The sequence below is a fragment of the Clytia hemisphaerica genome, unplaced genomic scaffold, assembly GCF_902728285.1.
Source record: "Clytia hemisphaerica strain Z4C2 unplaced genomic scaffold, Clytia hemisphaerica genome assembly, whole genome shotgun sequence".
Taxonomy (NCBI): Eukaryota; Metazoa; Cnidaria; class Hydrozoa; order Leptothecata; family Clytiidae; genus Clytia; species Clytia hemisphaerica.
This window is the reverse complement of record NW_027103562.1, coordinates 1,177,981-1,202,295: the sequence shown is the minus strand read 5'-3', so window position 1 is coordinate 1,202,295 and position 24,315 is coordinate 1,177,981. Positions and strand designations below refer to the sequence as shown.

Sequence of the window (24,315 nt, the reverse complement as noted above, 5' to 3'; positions counted from 1 at the left end):
ACCACTTGATAGTTTTTTTAGAAAGTGAAGATTCATTTTCATTTCTTATTCAAATCAAATACACCACGATGGTACAATGATACAATTTTAAATCGACGCACTTGTATACTGTATCTGCTTTCAATTAATTCAATTAATTATTCTAAGTGTTATGTCCTCGTTCTTTGACGGAGTACTATCTGCTTTACTTTTTGTTGTCATGCATTTTTACAATTTTTGCAGTAAATCCTCTGCCAGTGAATTTCAAAGCAATCATAGATTTTTTTTTTCTTTAGATTTTTGTAATTTATTTTAGTTTAGTATTGTATCATATTTATAATAGTATTAGTTGTTGCTGTCATTTTTGGTCTACATCATGGAATAAGGGGATAATTAATTTGGTCTCTTGAAATTGAAATAAGAAAAAAATAGTAATTTAAAAAGTTTAACCTTCTCTAGTGGAGTTTTAATAGAATAAAAACTTAGATTGTTTTAAAGGTTTTGTTTTTAAATAAGAGTGATATCTTTTGCTTACTCATCAATTTTAGTTTACAAGCTTTTTCACATTGGATTGACACGGATGTGGAGCAAGATTGGTCAGAAAGAGTGAAAGAAAAATATTTTATGCTTATATCAGCATAATATAACAATAACAAGACACTGTCCTGATATCAGGGCCGGCGAATCAATTTTGAAAGTGGAGGGGCCAAATAGTAAGTGTCTAAGGAGGCGCCACCATGGTTGGCGCCAACGGGCCTTTCTTAGCAAAAAAGTGGGGGGGGGCCATGGCCCCCCCGGCCCCCCCAGTTTCGCCGGCCCTGGATATGAAATATGTGTCTGATATGAAACAGAAACACTTATATGAAAATAAAACCTTTAAATATCCAAGATGTCCATCTTGGTTTTGATTTATGTATTAATATTTAATTTTCTTGATTTCTTTACTTGACATTTTCTTCTTTCTCGATTATATTTTTCAGTCATAAAAATAAAATCTTGCTGCAAAACTATGGGTAAAGTGAAAAGTGAGGAGTTTGTGCCATCTGAAGCTGACAGTTCCACTGAAGAAGAGTCTGATGAACCAAAGAAGAAAGAAACCACCAAAAAGAAACCTCAAAAACCAGCTCCTGAAAAACGAGAACGAGTAAGTACCAACAACTACCATACTCGACATTGGTATCAAAAGTCAATCAATTCAATCTCTTTATAGATGAATTTTCCGTTGTCACGTGATCTATTTTTAGCAATTTAATTCGTCTAACAGGACGTCTGGTGAATTTATCCAATACAATAAGCCGAGCCAGCCTTGACCATGTTTGATTCATATGAACATTTCATTAGTCTCTAGAATGCCATAGTTACAAAGTATGTGCCATAGTTACAAAGTATGTTATGACTTTTACGTATTTGGTATTAAAAATATACTTTTTGTACTTTTTGACAAAAATCACACAATAGGAGGGGATTCAAAAGCATATTTGCAAAAATTTTGATTTGACACCCCTTTCTTCAATCATGCTTTGAAAGAGTTTATAGAAAACAAAACATGTTTGGAAGAAGAAATACTAACTCTCTTTTTTAGAAGAAACCGATGGAAAGGAGGCCATTGAGTGAATCTGAAGAAGAAGATGAGAAAGATGAACCGGTGGCCAAGAAGAGTAGAAAAGAAGAAAGTCCCAAGAAGAAGAAGCAGGAAAGTAGCAGCAGTGGTAGTGGTAGTAAAATGGTCACAACCAAAGATGGTGAAGTCTACTGGGAGGTTATTCTCATTATTTTCTTTCTCTTACATTTTCAAGATCAATGTGTCGAAACTTATTTAAAGGTTTTCTACGGGAATATAAAAAGCTTATTTTAGGCAGTGTCTTCATGCTGAGTCAGATAAATTAAAGCTGCCTTTACGCAACAATATCCTGCAAACAAGTGAAAGATTGAAATTTGTTTCGAGATGTGACCTCACATTCTATTGCTTTTGTAAACAAATGAAAATAGCGAAGTTGATTGCGAGCAAATTTGCAATCGAATGTTTTGATTATAAGATAGAAAACCTTCTATTTATTATAAACATAAAAATATTCGAAAGAGTATCAGTAAAAGGCCCTTTGTTTGAGGAATGTTTTTTTTATTCAATGTATTTTCATTTTTTCAAAACCTTCTCTAATCTTGTCGCACTTGTTTTTACTACATCAGTAAAGCATCATCAGACCTTTCAAATCAAAACAAAACCTTTAAGTCTTCTGTGTGAAATTGTTTTGCTCTTTTTATTTGGTCAGTGCTTTGTTCAACACTTTACAAACTCGTTGATATGTTTCTAATTTTTAGGCTTTCATCTAAAGGACTCAAATTTTTTTTTTTTTTTTACTGTAGCTTACACACAATCGACGCGTTGGTTTATCAGAGTTCAGAGGGAAGATGTTCGTCAACATCAGGGAGTATTATGAGAAAAATGGAGAACTTCTCCCTGGGAGAAAAGGTACTGATCCTCGATCCATGCCGTTTTAAATCTAGTTTCTCACAAAAAAATAATTTTTCGTCTTCTAAAAACACATGTCAAAGGCTATAGAACCCATTCTGAATAGACTTTATTTCACTTGATCCGATCATTGGACTTCTTTTTTATTTTCATATTTTTAGGCATCAGTCTACCTATGGAACAATGGAAAAAGCTAAGCAAACTTTCCAAAGAAATCAACCATCATATAGAAGAAGAGGGGTATTAAAGGAAAACACCAAACAGTGGTCGGTGTTGCTGGTGCTTCTTACTGAGTAGGGATGAGTGACTTCTCATGTTGGTTACTGCTGTAGTTTCCCATACCTTCTAAAGTGTGCACCACTTTTTCTTTTGTATTTTTTCCCGTTAGAAAGGTTTTTTAATACTGTAAATATTATTAGGTTTAAACAAGTGTTCGTTCTTAATTATGTCATCTGAGCAATTTTACAATGAAGCGATATGCATACCGGGTGTGCCAGAAATAAGTTACCCTGTCTGATGTGAAATTTTTTTGAGCAATCTCAATAAATGATTTTCTTTTCATTTCCGTAAAAACTTTTGATTTAGTGGACCAAATTTGATAAGCACCAAAGTTAAAGCTTACCTTTTCTCTACTACAGAAATTTGTAGGTCTCAATTCAAATCAATTTCAAGAGGCTAACTTATCTCTGGCACACCCGGTACATACAATAAAGCGTGAAAATCCCAGACTTCTTTGAAAGCTACCTTTTAAAGTATGTATTGCAAAGTAGGAAAAGTTTCTATTTTGATGCATGTATTAGGCTTTCCATTTTAAATGAAGCTTGACCTGAATTTGATTTTCAATAAAAAAATACCAGAATTTCATGAATAAATGATGCATTCGATTACTAAGTTGAGAAAGTTTACAATGAATAAAGAATGGACAAATACATTATTGATAAGAAGCAAAGTGAAAAGCAATGTGAAATTGAAAACCTTTGGTTGTTTGGAAAGAAATGAAGAAAGCAAGAACAATGAAAGGAAGTGCAACGTGAAAGGTACTGCAGTGTTTTTTGTCCCTTTTAATCGTTTTTAGGAACTAGCCAAGCCCTTTTTATTTGGGTATGTCTAAAGGCCGAGGTAAACGATTCCAACATTACATCCAACATTGAAATTGAAATGTTGGACGAATGTTGGATGAATTTTGGAAAGGTGTTGGATCTCCTTAAAATCGTTTCGTCGCAATGTCCAACATCATTTTCATCCAACATGGGTGTTCATTCATTCTTTTTTTAATTCATTCTTTTCAAATTAGAAATTGGCGAGAATTTTTATACCCAGTGTAACCAGTGTCACTACTGCTGTTCATGCTGTTTATGCAATTATAGTCTAACAATTGGAATTTTAAAATGCAGAGAAAATTATGGCGAAAAATCGACTCTTATGGTGCAATTTCTTGAAATTTATTTATATCTATTTCAAAGCAAAAAATGGTCAAATTTATTAAAATTTTGCAACAAAAACTATGTTCTCATTTTTTACACATATATAGTGCATTTTTGGGAAGCCTGAAAAACGTACCTTTAAAGGGTCACACCTCTACGATAGACGGGACGATAGATCGCTTAATTTCAGGCCCCCCCCCCTTGGTTTATTTTCCGAAAAAAAAACATTCCAGCTAGTAGCTTCTCTACCATTTTAAATTTGTTACGAGATTTTTCGAATTTTTGACAAAAAAACATTCGATTCTATTTCTAATGACGTCATTCCCTTTCAAATGTTGGATGTGAGCTGAGTAAACGAATCCAACATGATCCAACACGAAAAAAAGAAGTAAATGTTGGACAAAATGTTTGATGGCGATCAAACTCCCATCCAACACTTTTTTCCTTCTTCCAACATAATTTTTTCTTCCTTTCCGATTTTTACATTCGAGTAAACGATTCCAACATTCCGTCCAACAGAGAGAAAATGGCATGTTGGATGGAATGTTGGAATCGTTTACCTCGGCCTTAATCGCTCGTTTGCGTTATTTATTTTGTTCGTTAACTTTTTTCGCTGTCAGCTTCTATATATATATCTTTCTGGTTCTCTGGTTTTAAATGAAATTTACCCTTTAAAATTTTTCAAATTGAATATTTCCCTTTGTTTTCCCTAGATGTTAAGCAACCGTCCAAACAACGAGAAATCGTTGAAATCAGTATCCGATGATCTTTCGGACATTAGGAACGACCTAACGGACGCTATCAAATACAACGATGAAAAACTTGCATTAGTGGCTGACAAACTACAACAATTGGAAGTTCGAGTGGACGAAATCAATGCTGACATGCGTAGTTCAAAGAATGGCTCACTCTTATGGAAAGTGGGCAATTTTACGGAACTTTTGGAACGCTCGCACCAGGACCATCAAACATTCGTTGCCAGTGATTTTGTTTACACAGGTATCTATGGTTACAAGTTAGAGTTCAGACTTTATCCTTATGGTGTTGGATTAGGCGAAGGAACGCATTTATCACTGTATGTTCTTGTGCACAAAACGGAACATGATTTATTGTTACACTGGCCCTTTGAACAGAAAGTGAAAGTCAAATTGTTAAACATGAACGAATCATCATCAAAACGAGAACACCACATCGCAACTATCGGCCCTGATCGTCATTCGTCAAGTTTCGTGCGTCCTTTACATGAACACAACCCTGGTTGGGGATTTCCCACTTTTCTTTCGCACCGCGATTTACAAAAGAAGACTTTTCTCCGAGAAAATTGTTTGTTCATCAAACTTCTTGTGGAACCTTACGATGCTTTGGATATCTTCAAACAGAGTTATGATTAATCAGAAATTTGAGATTGTCTCTTCTTTGGCAGCCATTACCGAGTTTATGTATCGGAGGATATCGAGGGCGACGGTAAGTGAAATGATACAAAACAAAGTCGATAGTTGATGTACGGCTCTATATCGCCTTTGCTCACCTAAACAGACGACGGTATTTTGGTGTTTTTACAGTCGTCGATCAAAGTGGACGGTGATTTTGGAGACATGTCAACTTTGCTTTATACCGTCCCCCTCGATTTATCTCGAATACATAAACTCGCTATTATGACTTGATGACAGAAAAGCGCCCGTAATCATACGCAGACATTCTCCCTTGAGGCGGAAATCAAGATAGGATAATTTTCGACATTTCTAACTCGTATTTAATACATACCGTGGAAAGATATCTACAGACCTTCAGATCTTCTGCTCGTGAGATCGTACAACATCACCTTATGTTGACATCTCGACTGATTGATTTAACATTTCAATGTCAATAATTTACTCAGATTACATCTCTTAACTTTTTTTATACGGAAGCAAATGTAAGATATATGAATGTGCTTATATTTTGAGTTATCTCTAGTTACTTTGTCCTGATGAATGAAATTTCTTACGAAAAGTCGTGAGAAAAAAAGTTTATTGCCAATAGAAAAGTTTATAGCCAATAGAAAAGTTGTAGTAGATTTTAAATTGCCTCTGAATTAAATCTTGCAAAATGATAAAGAAGCTCGCTGAAATTTCATGAGAGTGCAATCAGCAATGGTATACAACAACAAATAGATTTATACTATCTGCGTGTTTGTGGTTTTGTGTGTTTGCTCAACCTCTTCTCCTCTACTCTACTACATGTTCAACGATTAAACTTATTTCGTGTTAGCTTTCTGCTCTTTTTGATTTTGAGTATTTTGTTGTATTCTGAAAATATTTCTCTTGTGATAATGGGTGAAATTATTGTCAAGGGAAATCTTATATTTGAATTACCGAGCGATTTGACTATGGCGGATGAAATGTTCTTCTGTTCTCGTTTTTACTTCATTTTAGAGTAGAGTGAAATTAGATAATAAAAAAGAGATAAAATGTCATATGTTGGAGCGATCGATCAAGGAACTTCAAGTTCAAGATTTCTGGTAAGCTTCCGAAACTGTAACCTTAATTTTATAGGTACACCGTGCATAGCTTATTGAGATGTACATTCAATCTTTCGGCATCTAAGTTGTTAAGAATTCTTTCCGTGCGACTCTTTGTATTTCACGTATACAGGGGCACCATAGTTATCATGAAGTTCCTACAACTTTTCTTTCTATTTCCATTTTCTATTTCTTCTTTTCCAGCTATTTTCATCGGAGACAGAGGAAGTGATCGCTTCGCATCAGGTTGAAACCACAAGTCATTATCCACACGAAGGGTTGGTACCTCCTTTTTGTAATACATTTTTCTTCGTTTTTTTTCTTCTTATCTTTCCGTTTAAACTTCTTATTAAACTTAGATATTGAATGTTGCATTTCTACAAATAAGTCTTTATTTTACTATGCTAGTTAGAAAATTCCTGTCACTATAAAAAGAAAATATTTTAATGTTTCTGCAAAACTTTTATAAGCTTTAAATCAATGGAGATAAGACGAAACAATCCAAGGTGTGTCTGCTCAAGGGTAGTAGGAACACTACAATTCACAATACTCGAGACCCTCACATTTCCAATGAATATTTAAATGATCACGTTATTATCCAGGTGGTGTCAACAAGACCCGAAAGAGATTTTATCAACAGTGTTGTTATGTATTGAAGAAACGTTGAAAAAGTGTTCAGTGGACATCAAACAGATCAAGAGCATCGGTATCACCAATCAAAGAGAATCCACCATCGTGTGGGACAAAACCACTGGCAATCATATCTATCCTGCCATCAGTAAGACACTCTTTCATCCTAATTGAGTTTTAACCTCTGCTTAAATAAATTAGGTCTAGGACTATCTTTATCTCTTTAGCCTTTTTTATGAACCAAATAGAAGTGTAAAATTTGTTTAATCACCTGCGTAAGATTACCAAGCTCGTCAAGTCCTTTACGATGAAGTATATTAGATTTCTAGGATTTGGTGATCGATTTATTACTTTTTCTTATAGTTTGGTTAGACGGTAGAACGGGTGAAACGGTTGAAAAATTAATCGCAAAAACGCCTTCGAAATCCAAAGAAGAATTCCAAGTAAGAATGGATGATTTTTCTTCGTGATTAAAAGAAATTACGCATTAATTGCAATAAGCAGGAATGTTTTAGTCCTTTAAAACCCTCCAATGTTCAAATTTTACTTTATCTTCTTCTTAGCATTTGTGTGGTTTGCCCATCTCGACGTACTTCAGCGCAGTCAAACTTCGTTGGATATTGGACAATTGTGTGGAAGCAGAAAAAGCTCTACAAGAAGATCGTTTGTGCTTTGGTACCGTGGATACTTGGCTTCTATGGGTAGGTTATCTATTCTTAAAATGGCAGCTTCGACACCAAGTATTAACGTGAGCGACGTTTTCTGAAGTAGGAATTCGTGAAATAGATTATATTCGTCTGAACATTTTTTTCTGTTTTTCTTCAGAATTTGACAGGTGGTGTTAAGGGAGGAGTTTATGCTACGGACGTCACAAATGCAAGTCGAACCATGTTAATGAACCTCTCCACTTTGCAATGGGATGACCAAATGTGCAAGTAAGAATCAACTGATATTGTGAAGAAATCCTTTTCAATCGCACCTATTGGCTTTGTCTAGAAGACGATTTTCCTATTTAATCGCACGATGGGTTATTTTTTCTTATTTGGCACGCCCTCAAAGAGAGCAATTAATCGTTAATTGCATCCTGTAGAGAGCAATTAATCGTTAATCACACTCTCCAATACCGCGCCAATGTTTACAAAATTGATTTTAATGTTTTTTCTTACATTTTTTTTGCATCGAACGTTTTAATTGCATTCGAAATTTATTTTGTGAGAAAGAAAATCAATAAACAACAATAAAAGAAAGACATAAAGAGAAGAGAAAAATATAAAACTCTCAGTGTAATTTCTGTAATTTACTTTCCTAACTGGGAAAAAGTAGTGAAAGCCATTGTGCGATTAGCTCGTAATCACATAATAACTCGTACAATTCGAAAATTGCACTCGTTATCATGTGATTACATATACTTATTATATTTTTTAAACGACCTTTTTTTCACCATGTGGTTGCAATGCAATTGTTGCATTGTTTTAGAATTACTGGCATTTTGTCAGGGAGCAAAACCCATTTTTTCGACTAATTTTTAACAATATCACGCTATATCCCACTATTATCCGTATTCCTTTTCAGATTTTTCGATGTTCCGAAATCCATGCTGCCAGAAATAAGGAGCTCTTCAGAAATTTACGGCAAAATGGTATCGGTATTGTTCATCTTGTCTACAGAGCGATCACGTTATTACTCTTTATAATCTAATGGAAGAGATTAATTATTACGATCAATTTAGATTTTATAATGACTGTGATGATTACTGAGCTAATTAAGTGAGACGGTTTCTACATACAGATTCTATAGAAACTAATGGTATTGTGTCATCTTTTTTAGAAAACAGGATCGTTAACAGGAATTCCAATTTCAGGAGTGAGTTTTAATCATTTTTTTGTTTTATTTGTCTTCCTTAGAATAACTGCAGGTCTGATTTGCCTGAAATTTTGGCATCAATATCTTATACCTAAAATATCAGAATAGCTTCCCACATTCTTAGTATTATTTTCTCGTTAAAATATTTTTCACCATCGAACTTTTTTTGTAGATTTTAGGTGACCAGCAAGCTGCTCTTGTTGGGCAAAAGTGTTTCAAGGAAGGGCAAGCAAAGAATACGTATGTTTAATGAGTAAACCTTCAATGATCGTATATAGCGACAGGAAGAAGATGAGCTTGATCACTCCAATGCGAGTTTAGTCCATATACCGTTAGATTTGAATTCATCTCTAAATCTCCACAAAGCTACTTTAATGGAAGAGATTTTGGCGGAAAGAAAATTTGGTAGATTTAGCCAAAATCCGCCAAAATAAGTTCTCGTCAAAATTAATTTTTTCCTCCATCCGCCAAATTTAGTTTATTTCACGTATTCCCCATATTCGTGCTATTTCAAGCCTTAAAACAGGTTTTTTTGCTTATTGCCCCGCAGGGGCTTTAGTTGCTTCACGTAGCGGACTTGCTCGCCAGAAAAATATTCATGTTCAGATTCAGATTCATGATGTTGTTTCTTTCGATTCTGAGCGGGCCGCCGCGGTTAAAAAATGTTCGCGCGCACCTAATATTATATCTCTTTTGTTGCTACTTGGTACTTTATAAGAATCAAATCAATAACTCTTGATTGAAGGCCATATACCTTTCGGTAATTAGTTATTAAAAGTAAACAAAGAAAGACGATAAAATTGAGCATATTTATTTTTATTATAAGCATCTACTTTATAAGAATCAAATCAATATCTCTTGATTGAAGGCAATATGCCTTTCGGTATTTAGTTCTTACAAAGTAAACAAAGTATGGCGAACAAGATGAGCATATTTATTTTTATTATAAGCATCTACTTTATAAGAATCTAATCAATAACTCTTGATTGAAGGCAATATGCCTTTCTGTAATTAGTTCTTACAAAGTAAACAAAGTATGGAGAAAAAGATAAGCATATTTATTTTTATTATAAGCATCTACTTTATAAGAATCAAATCAATAACTCTCGATTGAAGGCAATATGCCTTTCTGTAATTAGTTATTACAAAGTAAACAAAGTATGGCGAAAAAGATGAGCATATTTATTTTTATTATAAGTGTCTACTTTAAAAGAATCAAATCAATTTCAGAATTTTTGGCGTTTCCACTGTGATAACATGTGAGCGATAACTTCTCTTTTTGAGATGTGAGCGACCGTCTATCGCATGTCATCTCAAAAGTAAATTTGAAACCAAGCTTTCTTCCTCCGACTTAAATTTTATCGATAAAACGAATTTAAAATCTACACATGCGTTATTTTGCTTACTTAGGGATATTTCGAAAGGAAGCTCTGCGGGGCATTCTTAGCGACAGCTACTTGCTAGTTTAATAACGCTTTTGGCCAAAAATATCCTGCAACCGCCAAATTAAATTCCCGTCAAATTTAATTCTCAACTTCAGTTGAGCTACAATCTGACAATGTCTGTCTGTCTGTCTGTGTGTGTGTGTGTGTGTGTGTCTGTCTGTCACAAAAACTTTAGGGCAGCCTGGAGACTTCAAAAATGCTTGGATTTGGCTGAAATTTGGCACACTTGTTCCTTGGGTGAATATCTGGGGGTGTTTTTTTCATTTTTTGAAAATTTTGATTTTTGGGGCCTGAGGACGAGTTTTTCGTCAAAACGAGGCTAAAACTTTGGGGCAGCCTGGAGACTTCAAAAATGCTTGGATTTGGCTGAAATTTGGCACACTTGTTCCTTGGGTGAATATCTGGGGGTGTTTTTTTCATTTTTTGAAAATTTTGATTTTTGGGGCCTGAGGACGAGTTTTTCGTCAAAACGAGGCTAAAACTTTGGGGCAGCCTGGAGACTTCAAAAATGGTCGGATTTGGCTGAAATTTGGCACACTTGTTCCTTGGGTGAATATCTGGGGCTGATTTTTTCATTTTTTGAAAATTTTGATTTTTGTGGCCTGGGGACGAGTTTTTCGCCAAAACGAGACCAAAACTTTGGGGCAGCCTGGAGACTTCAAAAATTGTTCGATTTGGCTGAAATTTTGCACCCTTGTTCCTTGGGTGAATATCTGGGTTTTTTTTTTCATTTTTCTAAAAATTTTGATTTTTGGGGCCTGGGGACGAGTTTTTCTCCAAAACGAGGCTATAACTTTGGGGCAGCCTGGAGACTTCAAAAATTGTTCTATTTGGCTGAAATTTTGCACACTTGTTCCTTGGGTTATTATCTGAGGACGTGTTTCTTTTATTTTTCAAAAATTTTGATTTTTGGGGCCTGGGGACGAGATTTCGCCAAAACGAGGCTAAAACTTTGGGGCAGCCTGGAGACTTCAAAAATTGTTCGATTTGGCTGAAATTTTGCACACTTGTTCCTTGGGTGAATATCTGGGGTTCTACAATTGGGCCTATGAATAGTTTGAAGGCACTGAAGTTGAGCCCAGTGCGTTGCGCACGTTCGACTATTTATCCAGCGATCCGCCAAATTAAATTCCCTCTGAAAAAACTTTTTTGGCCATCCGCCAAATTAAATTCCCGCCAAAATTTCTTCCTTTGAGTAAAAGATAGTGCGCTGGTTTTGCGCATGGCTAATTTATTTATGAGTTGTTTTTGACCATTCTATCTTTCAGGTATGGCACTGGAAACTTTCTTCTATACAACACTGGGGAGGTGATAACTCCTTGTTCTTAACGACTTTTGAAAAGGCCTTGATAAAATGACTCCCTTTTTTAATTGCTAGTATGTTACTGCTTTTTTTCGTTGTTCCATTGAGCCAGCGAAGTCAATGTTCTTTTTCTCTGTTGTAAATGACGAAATTTTGAAAAAGATTTCTTTTTTAGAAACCAGTCTTTTCAAAACATGGTTTGCTGACAACAGTCGGGTACCAGTTCGGTAAAGACCAAGCTGCCACCTATGCCCTCGAGGTTTGTCTTATAAAATTTCAATTTGCTAAATTTTTCATTTTAAATTCACTTAATCGTGGTGTACAGTATAGGATGGACGCTCTTGACCAATTTTAAGCCATATTGTCAACTGCGTGCATCAGAGAGAAGCATGTCATCTTGACTTCTGAACAATCTACATGTTATTTTTGGACCTACCTTGGAGGTCCTATAAATTAACCGATGTCCGTCCGTCCGTCCGTCTGCCCGTCTGTTACCAGCTTTTCTCAGGATTGGCTCATTAGTTTTTTCTAATTTTTGGCACAGTGATGCAAAATGGCAATGCCCAAAATGTGACGGAGCCCGATTTTCGAAAAAACCGGAAAAACTGTTTTTTTGGCATTTTCTCGAGATTTTATCATTAGTTTTTCCTGATTTTCTGCTCAAAGATGCGTATTAACAATGCCCAAAACATGGCCGGAAATATGCCGGAAATCGCCGTTTTTCTGGATTTTCATTGGACTTTTTCCTTATAATTGGTTGTTTTTTCATTCAAAAACATTATTAATAGCAATGCCCACCATCAAGCATGTTTTAATTTTCAATAAAATTGATTTTTGAAGCCGGAACTATTTAAAAATCGCCGGAACAACCTATTTTCGCCGGAAAGACAGTATTTCTTGAATTTCTCAAGCTGTACTTTAAATTTTTTTATGAAATTTTGCACAATGATGCAAAATGACAATATCTAAAATGTGACGGAGCCCGATTTTTGAAAAACATTTTTTCCGGCCGAAAATGCCGGAAATATGCTGGAAAAACCGGTTTTTTGGCATTTTCTCGAGATTTCATCATTAGTTTTTTCCTATTTTTTGCACAAAGATGCGTAATAGCAATGCCCAAAACATGGCCGAGTTCGATTTTTGAGAAAAATTCTTTTCTGGCCGAAAATGCCAGAAATATACCGGAAATCGCCGTTTTTGCAGATTTTCATTGGACTTTTTCCTGATATTTCTTTGTTTTTCCACGCAAAATCATTATTGATAACAATGTACCATCAAGTATGGTTCAATTGTCAATAAAACTGATTTTTGATGCCGGGACTTTCTAAAAATCGCCGGAACAGCCGAATATCGCCGGAAAAACGGTTTTTCTTGAATTTCTCGAGCTGTACTTTATATTTTTTTATAAAATTTTGCACACTGATGCAAAATGGCAATACCTAAAATGTGACGGAGCCTGATTTTGGAGAAAAAAATATTTCGGCCAAAAATGCCGATAATATGCCGTCAAAACCGGTTTGTTGCCGTTTTGTCGAGATTTCATTAATCGTTTTTCCCGATTTTTGCACAAAGAGGTGTATCAGCAATGCTCTAAGTGTGGCCGATTCGGATTTTTGAGAATAATGTTTTTCCGGCCGAAAATGCCGGAAGTATGCCGGAAATCGCCGTTTTTGCAGATTTGAATTGGGCTTTTTCCATATATTTCTTTGTTTTTTCACTTAAAGAAATTATTGATAACAATGCCACCATCAAGCATGATTCAATCGTCAATAAAACTTTTGCAATTTTGCAACCGGAACTTTCTATTTCTTTTTCCCTAAACCCCTCCCCCCCCCCATCAACAATCAATGATGAAATTTAATGCATTTTCGCTAACCGCTATATTTTCTTAATGATTGTTTTTCTCCTTGTTGCTATCTAAGTTTCATCATCAGGTAGGTCCATTCAGCATGTTGCTTGTTATAAATCATTTTCCATTGACATAGCGTCGCCCCCTGCTAGTCGGGAGGAGGTTACACCTTCCAAAAAGCCAATAAAAGGTGGGGGCTAAAGATGTTTTCAAATATTTGGGGGAACCTAATGTACTTGGGGGGGAGCTGAAATCTCAACATTTAATGTGGGGCTGAATACTTCATCTTAATGGATGGCTTCAATTACTCAAATTAAAGCTAATGAAGCTTTTTAAAAGTATTGAGGGTCGAAAGCCTTGGGGGCTACCTAAAATTTCATGAATCTTTGGGGGGACTTAAAACTCAGGGGGGCAAAATGTTTGCCTGGGACCTAAACCCAGGCTGCAAATGTTTTTTTTCTGAAAATCGTTATGTCTTTGATTACAGGGCTCTATAGCAATTACTGGAGCAGCAGTGAAGTGGCTTCGTGACAACCTTGGTCTGATCAAGAGTGCAGCGGAGACAGAAGAACTAGCTGCTTCGGTGTCTGATAATGGAGATGTTTATTTCGTGCCTGCTTTCTCTGGTCTCTTCGCTCCTTACTGGCAAACAGATGCTCGGGGGTTCGTTCATGTTTGTATATTACAGCGGAAATGAAATTGCTCTTTTAACCTGGCCGAGTTGCCGGTCTTTCTTTTATAAATAAATACTATCAAACGGATCCTAAAGATATGAAAAGTTAGTGAGTTCTTTCATTCTTTCGATCTCATCGTATTGAACCCGATTCGAATTAAAATTCCCTAAATATTTCATTGAACAGGGTGATTATTGGTTTGACACAATACACAACAAAAGCACACATCGTCCGTGCCACACTGGAAGCTGTATGCTTTCAAACGCGCGAGGTACGTCAATCCTCTTCTTTCTATTGACGTAAGTTTTCTTCGTCCAATGCCTCGTAGATATTATTCACACACTGTATCCCATGAAAACCGTTGAGAAATTTAATGCTTTTTCTGAAACGATGAAATTGAATCTGGTGATCATACCAAAACGTTTCCCAGCTCGTAAAAGGAAATTCTATCACTGAATACCTTCCTAGTATTTATTGGGTGCAAATCAGCTCAGTATTGAATTTCAGATGAAGCCTTGAAAGTCAAGCCTTGATGCCCATTAAACTAATATCCACTTTTCTGTCAAGATGATGTAATCAATGGTAACATTATGATCCCATTAAATTTCCCGATCAAGTAAATTCAATTCTTTGATTTAATATGTGCGTAACAAACATTTCTTACTACTTGATTTTTTAAAGCATGCTGGTTCCAGCTAAAGTGCTCTACAACTCCTAAATTGACAGCTGTCTATCGTTGTCTTACAAAACACCACTCTATGAAGATTTGTTGCAAAAGTCTCCTTAGAGAATAAGGTGTAGAAAATCATTTTCTGAAATTTACGCAACATTCGATGCAGTTTAATGGTGCAAAGTTGTTTACTTACGAATTGGAAGAAGCTTTTCAAGATGTATCACACCCCGGATGAAAGAACGAAACTTCTAATCACTTTCAATTGGTAGCATGGAATTCTTGGTATTCAAGAAAAAGGAAGCATGTTACCAAAAATTAAGAGAGTTAGATCAATTGATAAGGCGTATGCCTTTCAATACAAGGGTGAATCAAGGTACAGGTTCGATCAGTCTTCAGTTACCGTGATTCAGCAATGCAAATAAGACCGGTAAGATCGGAGGTCGTCATTGCTGAACGCAGGCCCATATCAGTGACAACTCAACTGCATAATCAGTGACAACTCAACTGCATAATCAGTGACAAATCGACTGCATAGTTGGCACCAGCTATACCTTAGGTATAATAAAGTCAGAAAAGATTTGTGCTAATTGGAATTTAGAACATTATATTTTTGAATAAATACTAAAGATTAGTTATATCACTACCAGTTCTGGTCTCATCTACAACACTGTTGCTATCTTTTTCGAGTTTTTCACTAGTTTCAACTGGAGATATCTCATTAGTTTCTTCTTCCTGATTCGACGAGACCAGTCTTAAGTGATCAACAAGTATTCTATTCACCGACGATGTTATGTCCAGTTCTTCCTCGAGTTCTCTATTCTTTCGATTTGAGGTACTCGTACCTTCCCTCAGCTTCTCCATAGTTTTGTCCTGTTTACACAATTCTTGGCTAAGCGTATTTATCTCTCGATACGCTTGTCGCAATTGGTCATCTGTTCGTTCGAAATCCATTCGGAGGTTAAATTTTGATGATTGTAAATCTTGGACAAGTTTGTCCTTTGCGCTAAGTTCTTTCCGGATATTTGCAAGTGAATGGTCATTTTTACGAATAACTTCTTTCAGAACTTCTGACATATCATTCAAATGCTCAACCATGACATCTTTCTCATGAAGTGTTTTCTTCAAATTCTCATGTTCCACTTTGGTGCTCTCGTACAGCTTTTTATAGTCGATAATTTCTGATGACCGAATGGATAGATCATCCGAGTCTCCCATGTCGAAAGCCATTTGCTGCTCGCTTGACATTTTTCTCTCGAGAGACAACATCTTTGCACAATTTGAAACCTACGTGTTTTGCTATTCTACAGTTTGTTTAGCGTTCAGTGTTGTAACTTTTTATTTGACGTCAGTTTTTTATATTGTGGTTCGCTCGGTGTTCAAGCTTTTAAATGTTTTTTATATCTGGTTTATATTAAGATTTTTTGATACCCCCAGCTCTTGCCCATCAGTTTCATCGGAAGATTATAAAACGTGAATGATATGATATTACATGTGTATTACGTAACACGTGCGATGGAAAAATGTGAAATCTAATTTGCTGGGTTTCAAAATTGCGTAAAGCCTTTGTAAAATGCCCCTAAATTTTGGTCCTAACACTTCGTTTGTTTCTTGCTCTGCTCATTTCTCAAGACTCTTTATAAGCATAAGGTTTCTTTTGGGCAAACTGATTTCCATATATGTGCAAGGTACGATGCGCTCTTTCAGTTATTATGTTGGTTGCGAGTATTGGGAATTGATAATCTCCAGGAAGAACTCTTTAAATAGGTACTCTTAGGTGTCAAATAAACGCCCCCCCCCGCTTGTTAATTTTTCGTAAAGGTCCATTTTCCAACCCCCCTGGTAATTAGGTCCCCCCGTTTATTTAATTTGAAAAATTTTTCCAACCCCCCCCCCCATTTATTCGAACCCCCCCCCCCCCCCTGTTTATTTGGCACCTAAGAGTAACTGTCATCGGAGTAAGAAAGTGGATTAAGAATGAGAATGTCTAACAGTTTTTATTCACCAGTAGGAATAATTTTCCGCATACCTAGTCAATGTGCTCTCCCCATTGCCATATTTTAACACCTAGTAACACTTAAAGGCTCAATTTCACTCTTGAGAAATCGTCCAACGGGAAATTTCGTCGTCCCTTTAAGAGATAGACTTTCACTAGACACTCTGTACTCTCCGTCTTCCAAAGCTGCTCGTAATTCATTGTGATGGTCTCATTGACGTGGTGTCAAATATTGTGTGGTCAAAACCCATCATCTTCACAGCAAGACCTCCCTTCGTTTGATACAAATCTTTATTGCTTTGTAAACAAACTTTTCTCGATCCTGTTTGAGCAATCTTTCTCACTTCATTTACATCTCAATACCTGCTGCACTGGCTGAGCAACTGCATTTTCCGCTTTCATATCTTTTCTTTCTACAATCTCTCAACTGGGAGCTTTCATCCTTATTTCAACTAGTCAAAAAGCGAAACAAAATGGAAAGGTGCTCAGCCTGTTATTTATTTTTATCTAAAAATCTCATCAAATATTTCAGTTATAGTTTGTTTCCATTGTTTCTTTAATTTAAAGTTGCCGAATATATAATGGACTAGTCATGGAAAAAAATAGCCATTGAATTCCCTACCGCATAAAAAATCAAAATAGGTAAAAGCGACTGTGTGATAGTATTTAGAAATGAATGAATTAGAGGACGCCTTAAATTACGGTAATGGTAAGCAAATGGTCTACGGTCCTCCAAAATGTTCTCTATTTTTATTGGTTAATGACAAGAGTGTGGACGAGTTTCAATTTTTCGGACAGCTCTTTGACCTTGTTTTGGTAGACGAGGTACGAACAATGGTAGCCTTTGCGATACTTTAAAGTCTATTCGCTATAAGTGTGCACTAATTTTCATTTTGCTTGCCATTTTTTAAAGAATCTTTCAAATTTCAAAACCCCTTTTAATAGATAATTGAGAGTGCTTTTAGTAGTAGCACTCGTAACATATTTTATGCGAATCAACCATACCTATTCTATTTCAAAGAATAATTTATTTAAAGAGTTTTTCGCGAGGGGGGGTTACTAAGGGAAAGCCTAGAAAAATTTTTAGGACTCAAAAACTGACGTCACATGCAAAACTCCTTGACCTAAAAAATTTGACAAAATTTCCAAAAACCACTTATACCAATCAAAAGCTCTCAAAGCTCTGGATATAGTTGATTTCCAAACGTAACTAGAGTAAATCGACTGGTAATAACCTCAAAACGCAACTTTGACGTTAATTTGCTTGACATAGGTTGGTCGGTTTGGCTGTGTCGCTTAGAAGATGTCACTGGTCCTAAATGGTCCTCCTTCTATGTATCATATTCATAATAATGTATTTAAAGCATATTGGTCTCCCTCTTAGATTTTGGAATCGATGGATTTGGATTCGGGAATTCCTTTAAACGAGCTACTTGTTGATGGAGGAATGACCATCAATGAGTTTCTCATGCAGTTGCAATCTAACATTCTTGGAATCAATGTCGGTGAGTCATTTTTTAACGATTGACAAATTCATTACGTTCAAAAGTTAAAACTCTTGGATGTGTGACCTGCGTGTTTTTCAGACAAACGCTGGGCTTGTAGTAAGGTCCATCGCCAGATTTTGAAAAAAAGGCGTGCTACAATGGCCACCATCAAGCATGATTCAATTGTCAATAAAACCGATTTTTGAAGCCGGAACTTTCTAAAATTCGCCGGACCAGCCGAGAATTGCCTAAAAAATGATTTATCTTGAATTTCTCGAGCTGTATTGTATATTTTTAAATGAAATTTTGCACTCTGTTGCGAAATGGCACTACCTAAAATCTGACGGAGCCTGGTTAAAAAAAAATCATTAAGATGCGTATTACCAATGCTTAAAACATGGCCGAGTCTGATTTTGGAGAAAAATTCTTTTCCTAAAATGTGACAGAGCCTGATTTTTACAAAAGTTTTCCGGCGAAAAATGCTGGAAATATGCCGGAAAAATCTGTTTTTTTTTGCCATTTTCTCAAGATTTCTTCATTAGTTTTTTCAAAACTTTTGCACAAAGATGTAAATTAGCTATGCCTAAAATATGAACGAGTACGATTTTCGAGGAAAATTTTTTTCCGGCCGAAAATGACGGAAATATATGCCGGATTTTCATTGGATTTTTGCGTTTTATATCTTTGTTTTTTTTCAAACAAAAACATTATTGATAACAATGCTCACCATCAAGCATGATTCAACGAGTTTTTGTTCGTAAAATTGTTATGTAGCTAAAGTTTGTGACAAACTAATTGAAACAATGGATCATTGCATCTCAAAATATTTCTTACATTTCTTTTATGAATCTTTCTTTGGATTTTACCTACCCTTGCCTGAAAACTAAATTTCAAGAATTGCTAATAAACTATTTCTCGTATTTTTGTCGAATTTTGATGACCATATGTTGTTGTTTTTCAGTCCCTATACGTTTCTTATTTTATTTCCTTTTATTCTATTTCCATTCTACATTTGTCATTAGGTAGGTCCAATATGCATTGTGCTTGTTATGCTAGAGAAAGGTTGAAGATTCCTTCCTAGCTCTTCAGGCTTTAAACTCAATGGACAAATAAGATTGCGATGTATTATCGCTTAATGGGTTGTTTTTAGAACAGCCAAACAAAAAACTACATTCCTTGCCAAGACTAATGAATAAAAATTATATTTCGCCTTGGTGACTTCATTGCAAGATATTGCATTCAATTGCTTTCAATGATTTGAATCAATGCAAGTAATTGATAACACATTTTATTCAAGCAGGGCTCAAGCTGTGTATCTAAGCTTTTCTTTTTTCAGTTCGAGCAAAAATGGCGGAAACGACAGCCTTGGGTGCAGCAATCGCAGCAGGGCGAGCAAGCGGGGTGGATTGTTGGAAAATCAAAGAAATTTCCTCCATCGGAAAAGACGTCTTCTCTCCCAAAAACACTGACCAAGGTAAACCTTTTCTTCTCCCCTATGAAGCAGAGCTTTCAGCTTTGGTTTGTATCATTCTGTTTATCTGAAAGTTGACGTTAGAAAGCAGGAAAGCATCAATGTTTGACACTTTCTTCGACATTCTTTCTTCAATCTACCCTATACAATGCTCTTTGACTTTCAGACTAGGAAAATCTACCGAAGAAAATGTTTTCCTAGCCTTTTAGATCGAGTAAATATATATAGGATTGGGTCAATACAACAAAATAAACCAAATTGCATAGCAGTAGGGCTAGAAAGATGATAAAAAGTTTCAGTCCTAGTGATGCTAAATGACGGAATGACTTTATATTACATAATTTGAATCGAAGTTCGATGGAAATGCTTTAGTATAGTTTGCTAGGACTATTTCCTTCAAAGGGAGCAACAATTTTGAAAGGTTCCCCTCCTTTTGTTTAAAAATTAAGAAATGAATATGAAAGCAATTACTTGATTATTTCACGAATTCTAATTCCCTCTACAAATGTTAATCGGCATGCATTTATATTGATATTAGCTACCCTGCAACGCGTCTGCGCCTGCACGCAATACTTCCTGGTTATCGAAAAATGTTCGCATAAGTTGCTTTAAGATTGGCTATCGAATGAAGGGTTTTGTGGAGCTGTTCTGCTTAAAGTAAATGATAAAGTGGAGAAAGTTTATGAAACTTCAGTACGGAGTGAGCTGGTAACACACTAATGAGGTTATGAACAGTTTAAAATTGACTTTATATTAGCATCAAAATGTTCTCTAACCATTAGGAGTGAATTTTCGCTTTGGATTTCATCGTTCATCTTCGCTCTCTCATTGGTGTCCAGTTTCACCTTCCTTTCCCCTTTTGTTTTCAAACAGTATAAATTGGACACCCTCTGCTCAACGTTTTTCAATTTGGCCTGCTCTTCTATACTGTAGAGTGGATGGATGAAATATTTTGAGTTTCGGGTGTTGGCACGGTATTGAAGAGTGAGTTAAGTGGATTATGTTGCAACCATGGATACTTTGGATGAATTTGAAAAAGTTTTTTATTAGTTGAATTGATAACCATCAAACGTAAAAATTAAGGCGGTATTAATCTATCATCTTTTTTCCTGGGAAAGCAATCAGTCTGTCATTTTCATAAGGAAAGCTTGATTTGAAGGTTTAATTCAGCGTATGAAGGGAGGCAGTGAATCTTGGTACAAATGTGGCATTCTATTAAATTTTTTATTTCTTTTTTAGAACGCGATGCACAATTTGTGAAATGGAAAGAGGCTATAAAACGTTCGCTCGGCTGGAAACAGTGATCTCGCATCACATTTTCAATAACTAAACAAATGTCTTGTACATAAATTCTTATTACGTAGTAAATTTCCGAAAAATTTTTAATCTGATGTTTTAAATTATATTTTTGTCTTTGCAAATCCCTCCTACTTTACCTGGGATGGGGGAGAAAGTGCCTACTTCTCAACATTAAAAAAGAACGATAAATTTCAAAAAGAACGACAAAACCCCGCGACTACGCATGCGTTTTAACTTTGTTTTGAAAATGAAACAATAGATGCGAAGTAGACACTTTCTCTATGTGGAAGAGACACTTTCTCTATGTGCTGGTGTACTAATCTAAAGTATCTTTCTTGATTTACGTCATCGAAAGATATCTCTAGTTCTCTTCACGTTTTTTTTTCAATTAAATTATTTTCTTCATTTTTGAAAATCCAAAAAGAACTACCGTTTCATGATCCGTATGTATTTTTTTATAAGAAAATGTAAATTTTTGTTGAGGCTTGAGTTCATTTTTCCTAACACTTTGAGTCTCAATTTTGATCCATTGTGCTCTATTTTGTACAGCAAACTTTAGGAGATTTGTTTTGTAAATCATTTTGATGTTTTATCAGCCCTAGTTAGCTAAACTAAGCTAAGCAGTTCGGGGGACCAAACCCAGATCTAACAGTAATTGAGATTAATGAGTGGGTGCGAATGTTTCTTTTTGACAAGCAGCAAATGAACGATCAAAGCAAACTTCTCAACGGAAGCCACTAGCCAACTAGTCTAGCAAGCTAGACGACTAATTCAGACATAGTAGAAATAAAGCAAAAATAAGTAATGAAGGGAACAATTTTAGTTTTTAGTTTATACAAACTAAATCCCGTAACAATAATTGTATCATCATATAACGCCTATACTGTATTAAACGCATTATAAACGACTCCAGTCTACTAGACCATGTTATATTTTCTAACAAAGGTTCGAATTGCGAAATGATCCACGCCTTCTTCTCTTTCACATTTCTACTTACATATTAAAGTTACATTAAGGAAGACGTAAATTCATTTTCAAGGGACTTTCTTCTTTATTTCGCTTCAAAAAAGCAATCTATATAAATAGAGATGAAGACAAGAAATGGAAAACGAGAAGAGAGCTCTGATTGAAGATTGGTTTGTAAGCATCAAGCTTTTTTATGCTACCTCGAACACAAACAGTTCCCTTGACTTTGACTGTAGTGATTTTGCTGAAAAGATGCTTTTTATCAGGAAGGTTTATCTTAATCCACTTTCCCCTCCTTAAATATATTTATGTAAATTCTTAGGTGAGGTTTAAAGAGCAGATTATGGTATCTCGGTAAAGGTAATCAAACCTTTTTTTATGTAATAATATAAATAAATCTAATTCTCATTTTCCTCTGAAAGCGACTCCGAGTTATAAATGCGCCTCCTATAAATAGCATCAGATTCTTAAGTTATTCAACTTTCACGGAGCCGTATATATTCCTTGACGCGGTAATACATGCAATCATTCATGCGGCTCTTTTGCAATCTTCGATCCCGCCTATCTATTTTACCGATAGATTAGTTGCTAAGAAACACATACAAACATGAAATAAACTCTCAAATTGGTTTAAACTGCATTGGTTGACGGATTTCCTGTTGATCTCTAATTTTTCTCTCACACCCGTCTTTTAGAATCTAACGAATGTAAAAAAGACGTCATCTGAACTACCATTGAGATTTGTGAGAGCACTGAAGGTATTAAGTTCGGCTAAATGAAGTCTTTTACAGTGTGGATTAGAAGTTGGTTTAAGGAGATGCTAATCAATAAATATGATGAAGACCATTTGACGTTGATTAGTTGGTGGTTGGCCATCAATTAACGTGCATCATTGTACCAATCACTTGTTGTTTTGTTGACGTATCTAGAGAGACGTTGCTAGCATAACACGTGGCTTATAAAAGTATCTAGTTGTATGTTGTTACATGCGGTTTAATTCTGATAGTTTGAGTTGATAGAGTGTGGGTGTACTGTTGCTAATATCCGCTCCTAAAAGCTGGAAGAGCATCTAAAAAATGGTCTTGCAATTTCGTTTATCTCAGTAGGGGAGCAATGTTTTTGGGCAGTGTGAATGGGGTACGAATAAGCGATGAGTGTTTAAAACATAGTGGACTCGCTCTCGGACTCGCTTTCAATAACCGTTGTCCGATTCCGAAATAAGAGACAAGTGTACAAGAAGTTTGTTGCACGATGTATAACCACTGTATCTTTATCTTGATTATTTTTTTCTTCGTCGATTTTTGTTGCCCTCTTCATAGAATGAGAAGTTTCGAAGCTGCATTCTGTGTGGTTAAGAAGATATTTTTGAAAATAGTCTAAACCAATAAAAGGTTTTTTGCCTTTTTTGTAGCGAGAAAATTGTGGCCTTGGATGGAAAAATATGGAAGAAGAGAATGTTTTGTAACTTAAGTTTTCCTTTTCAAACTTTTACAGTTATCAACTACAAGGTGTCAAATGATATTCCATTCCTTTTAGTCCTTTAAACCTATTTCCTCTCATATTGCTTTCTCTCAACCCGAAACCATTTAGTTACTTCTCTCCATTCCTTCGAAATTTTTCAAATTGTACATTTCAAAGGGGAATATTCTTATGATGGATGATGTTTTGCTAATGTTTGGTACATTCATTGCATGTTTTTTCCGAGTCATTTAGTGTCTTACAAAACGATGAATAGGTATCATCAAACAACCGGTGTCCCTCTTATTATCTTTCCATCCGGGGTAAGCCGGAATGCTTTAAATAATAATCAATATATAGAAGAAGGTTTTGTTTTCGACTAGTCAGAGAAATTCCATTTTTGTCCTGGATACCACCAAAGTATTCGACGAGTGTGTTCGCTTACTGGCTGTCGTCGCCACCTCTGATTGGTGGAACACACACGACGTCGCTTAACTATAAAGAACTTGTGATGATGCGCATGATTTCCCTCAGTCTCCTTTTCAATTTCTATGGCGAGCAACAAACAACAGCGAAAAATAACAAACGGCAATATTTCCAACAAAAAGAAAAGAATTGATGGGATTTATATCATAATTATTTTTGATGAATTAATGATACATTTCAATTATTGCGTAGTTAAACATTGGTTTTTACAAACTTTTTATAATTGCTCAAGAAAAAGCTTTCCTGCCGAACGGTTTTCAAGCTCGCGTCTGTGGCAAGATATTCGACCACCGAGGGAGATTGACAGCACCTATAAAAAGCTCCGTGCGCCTCACTCCTTTCATA

At 35.7% G+C, this 24,315-nt stretch overlaps 4 protein-coding genes across 4 annotated transcripts in view; all 4 read left to right on the top strand.

Annotated features, from left to right (window-relative positions):
• Positions 1–24,315, top strand: part of LOC136800685 (transient receptor potential cation channel subfamily M member-like 2) — a 248,439-nt gene that overhangs the window by 117,850 nt on the left and 106,274 nt on the right. The gene's annotated exons all lie outside the window — the stretch shown is intronic.
• On the top strand, positions 959–2,878 carry LOC136800670 (RNA polymerase II transcriptional coactivator-like). The gene is made up of 4 exons (XM_067057321.1): positions 959–1,123; positions 1,562–1,738; positions 2,344–2,449; positions 2,611–2,878. Exons 1-4 carry the CDS (start codon positions 989–991, stop codon positions 2,694–2,696), a joined length of 504 nt encoding a protein of 167 aa, XP_066913422.1. The 5' UTR covers positions 959–988; the 3' UTR covers positions 2,697–2,878.
• LOC136800669 (TNF receptor-associated factor 5-like) lies at positions 3,205–5,812 on the top strand. Its single transcript, XM_067057320.1, has 2 exons — positions 3,205–3,486; positions 4,587–5,812. The coding sequence occupies exon 2, from the start codon at positions 4,587–4,589 to the stop codon at positions 5,262–5,264; it is 678 nt and encodes a 225-aa protein (XP_066913421.1). The 5' UTR covers positions 3,205–3,486; the 3' UTR covers positions 5,265–5,812.
• On the top strand, positions 6,267–21,161 carry LOC136800668 (glycerol kinase 3-like). Its single transcript, XM_067057319.1, has 16 exons — positions 6,267–6,373; positions 6,578–6,651; positions 6,976–7,151; positions 7,367–7,446; positions 7,567–7,704; positions 7,829–7,938; positions 8,576–8,642; positions 8,831–8,866; positions 9,039–9,106; positions 11,580–11,619; positions 11,790–11,873; positions 13,951–14,126; positions 14,324–14,408; positions 18,188–18,308; positions 19,627–19,764; positions 21,001–21,161. Exons 1-16 carry the CDS (start codon positions 6,323–6,325, stop codon positions 21,063–21,065), a joined length of 1,509 nt encoding a protein of 502 aa, XP_066913420.1. The 5' UTR covers positions 6,267–6,322; the 3' UTR covers positions 21,066–21,161.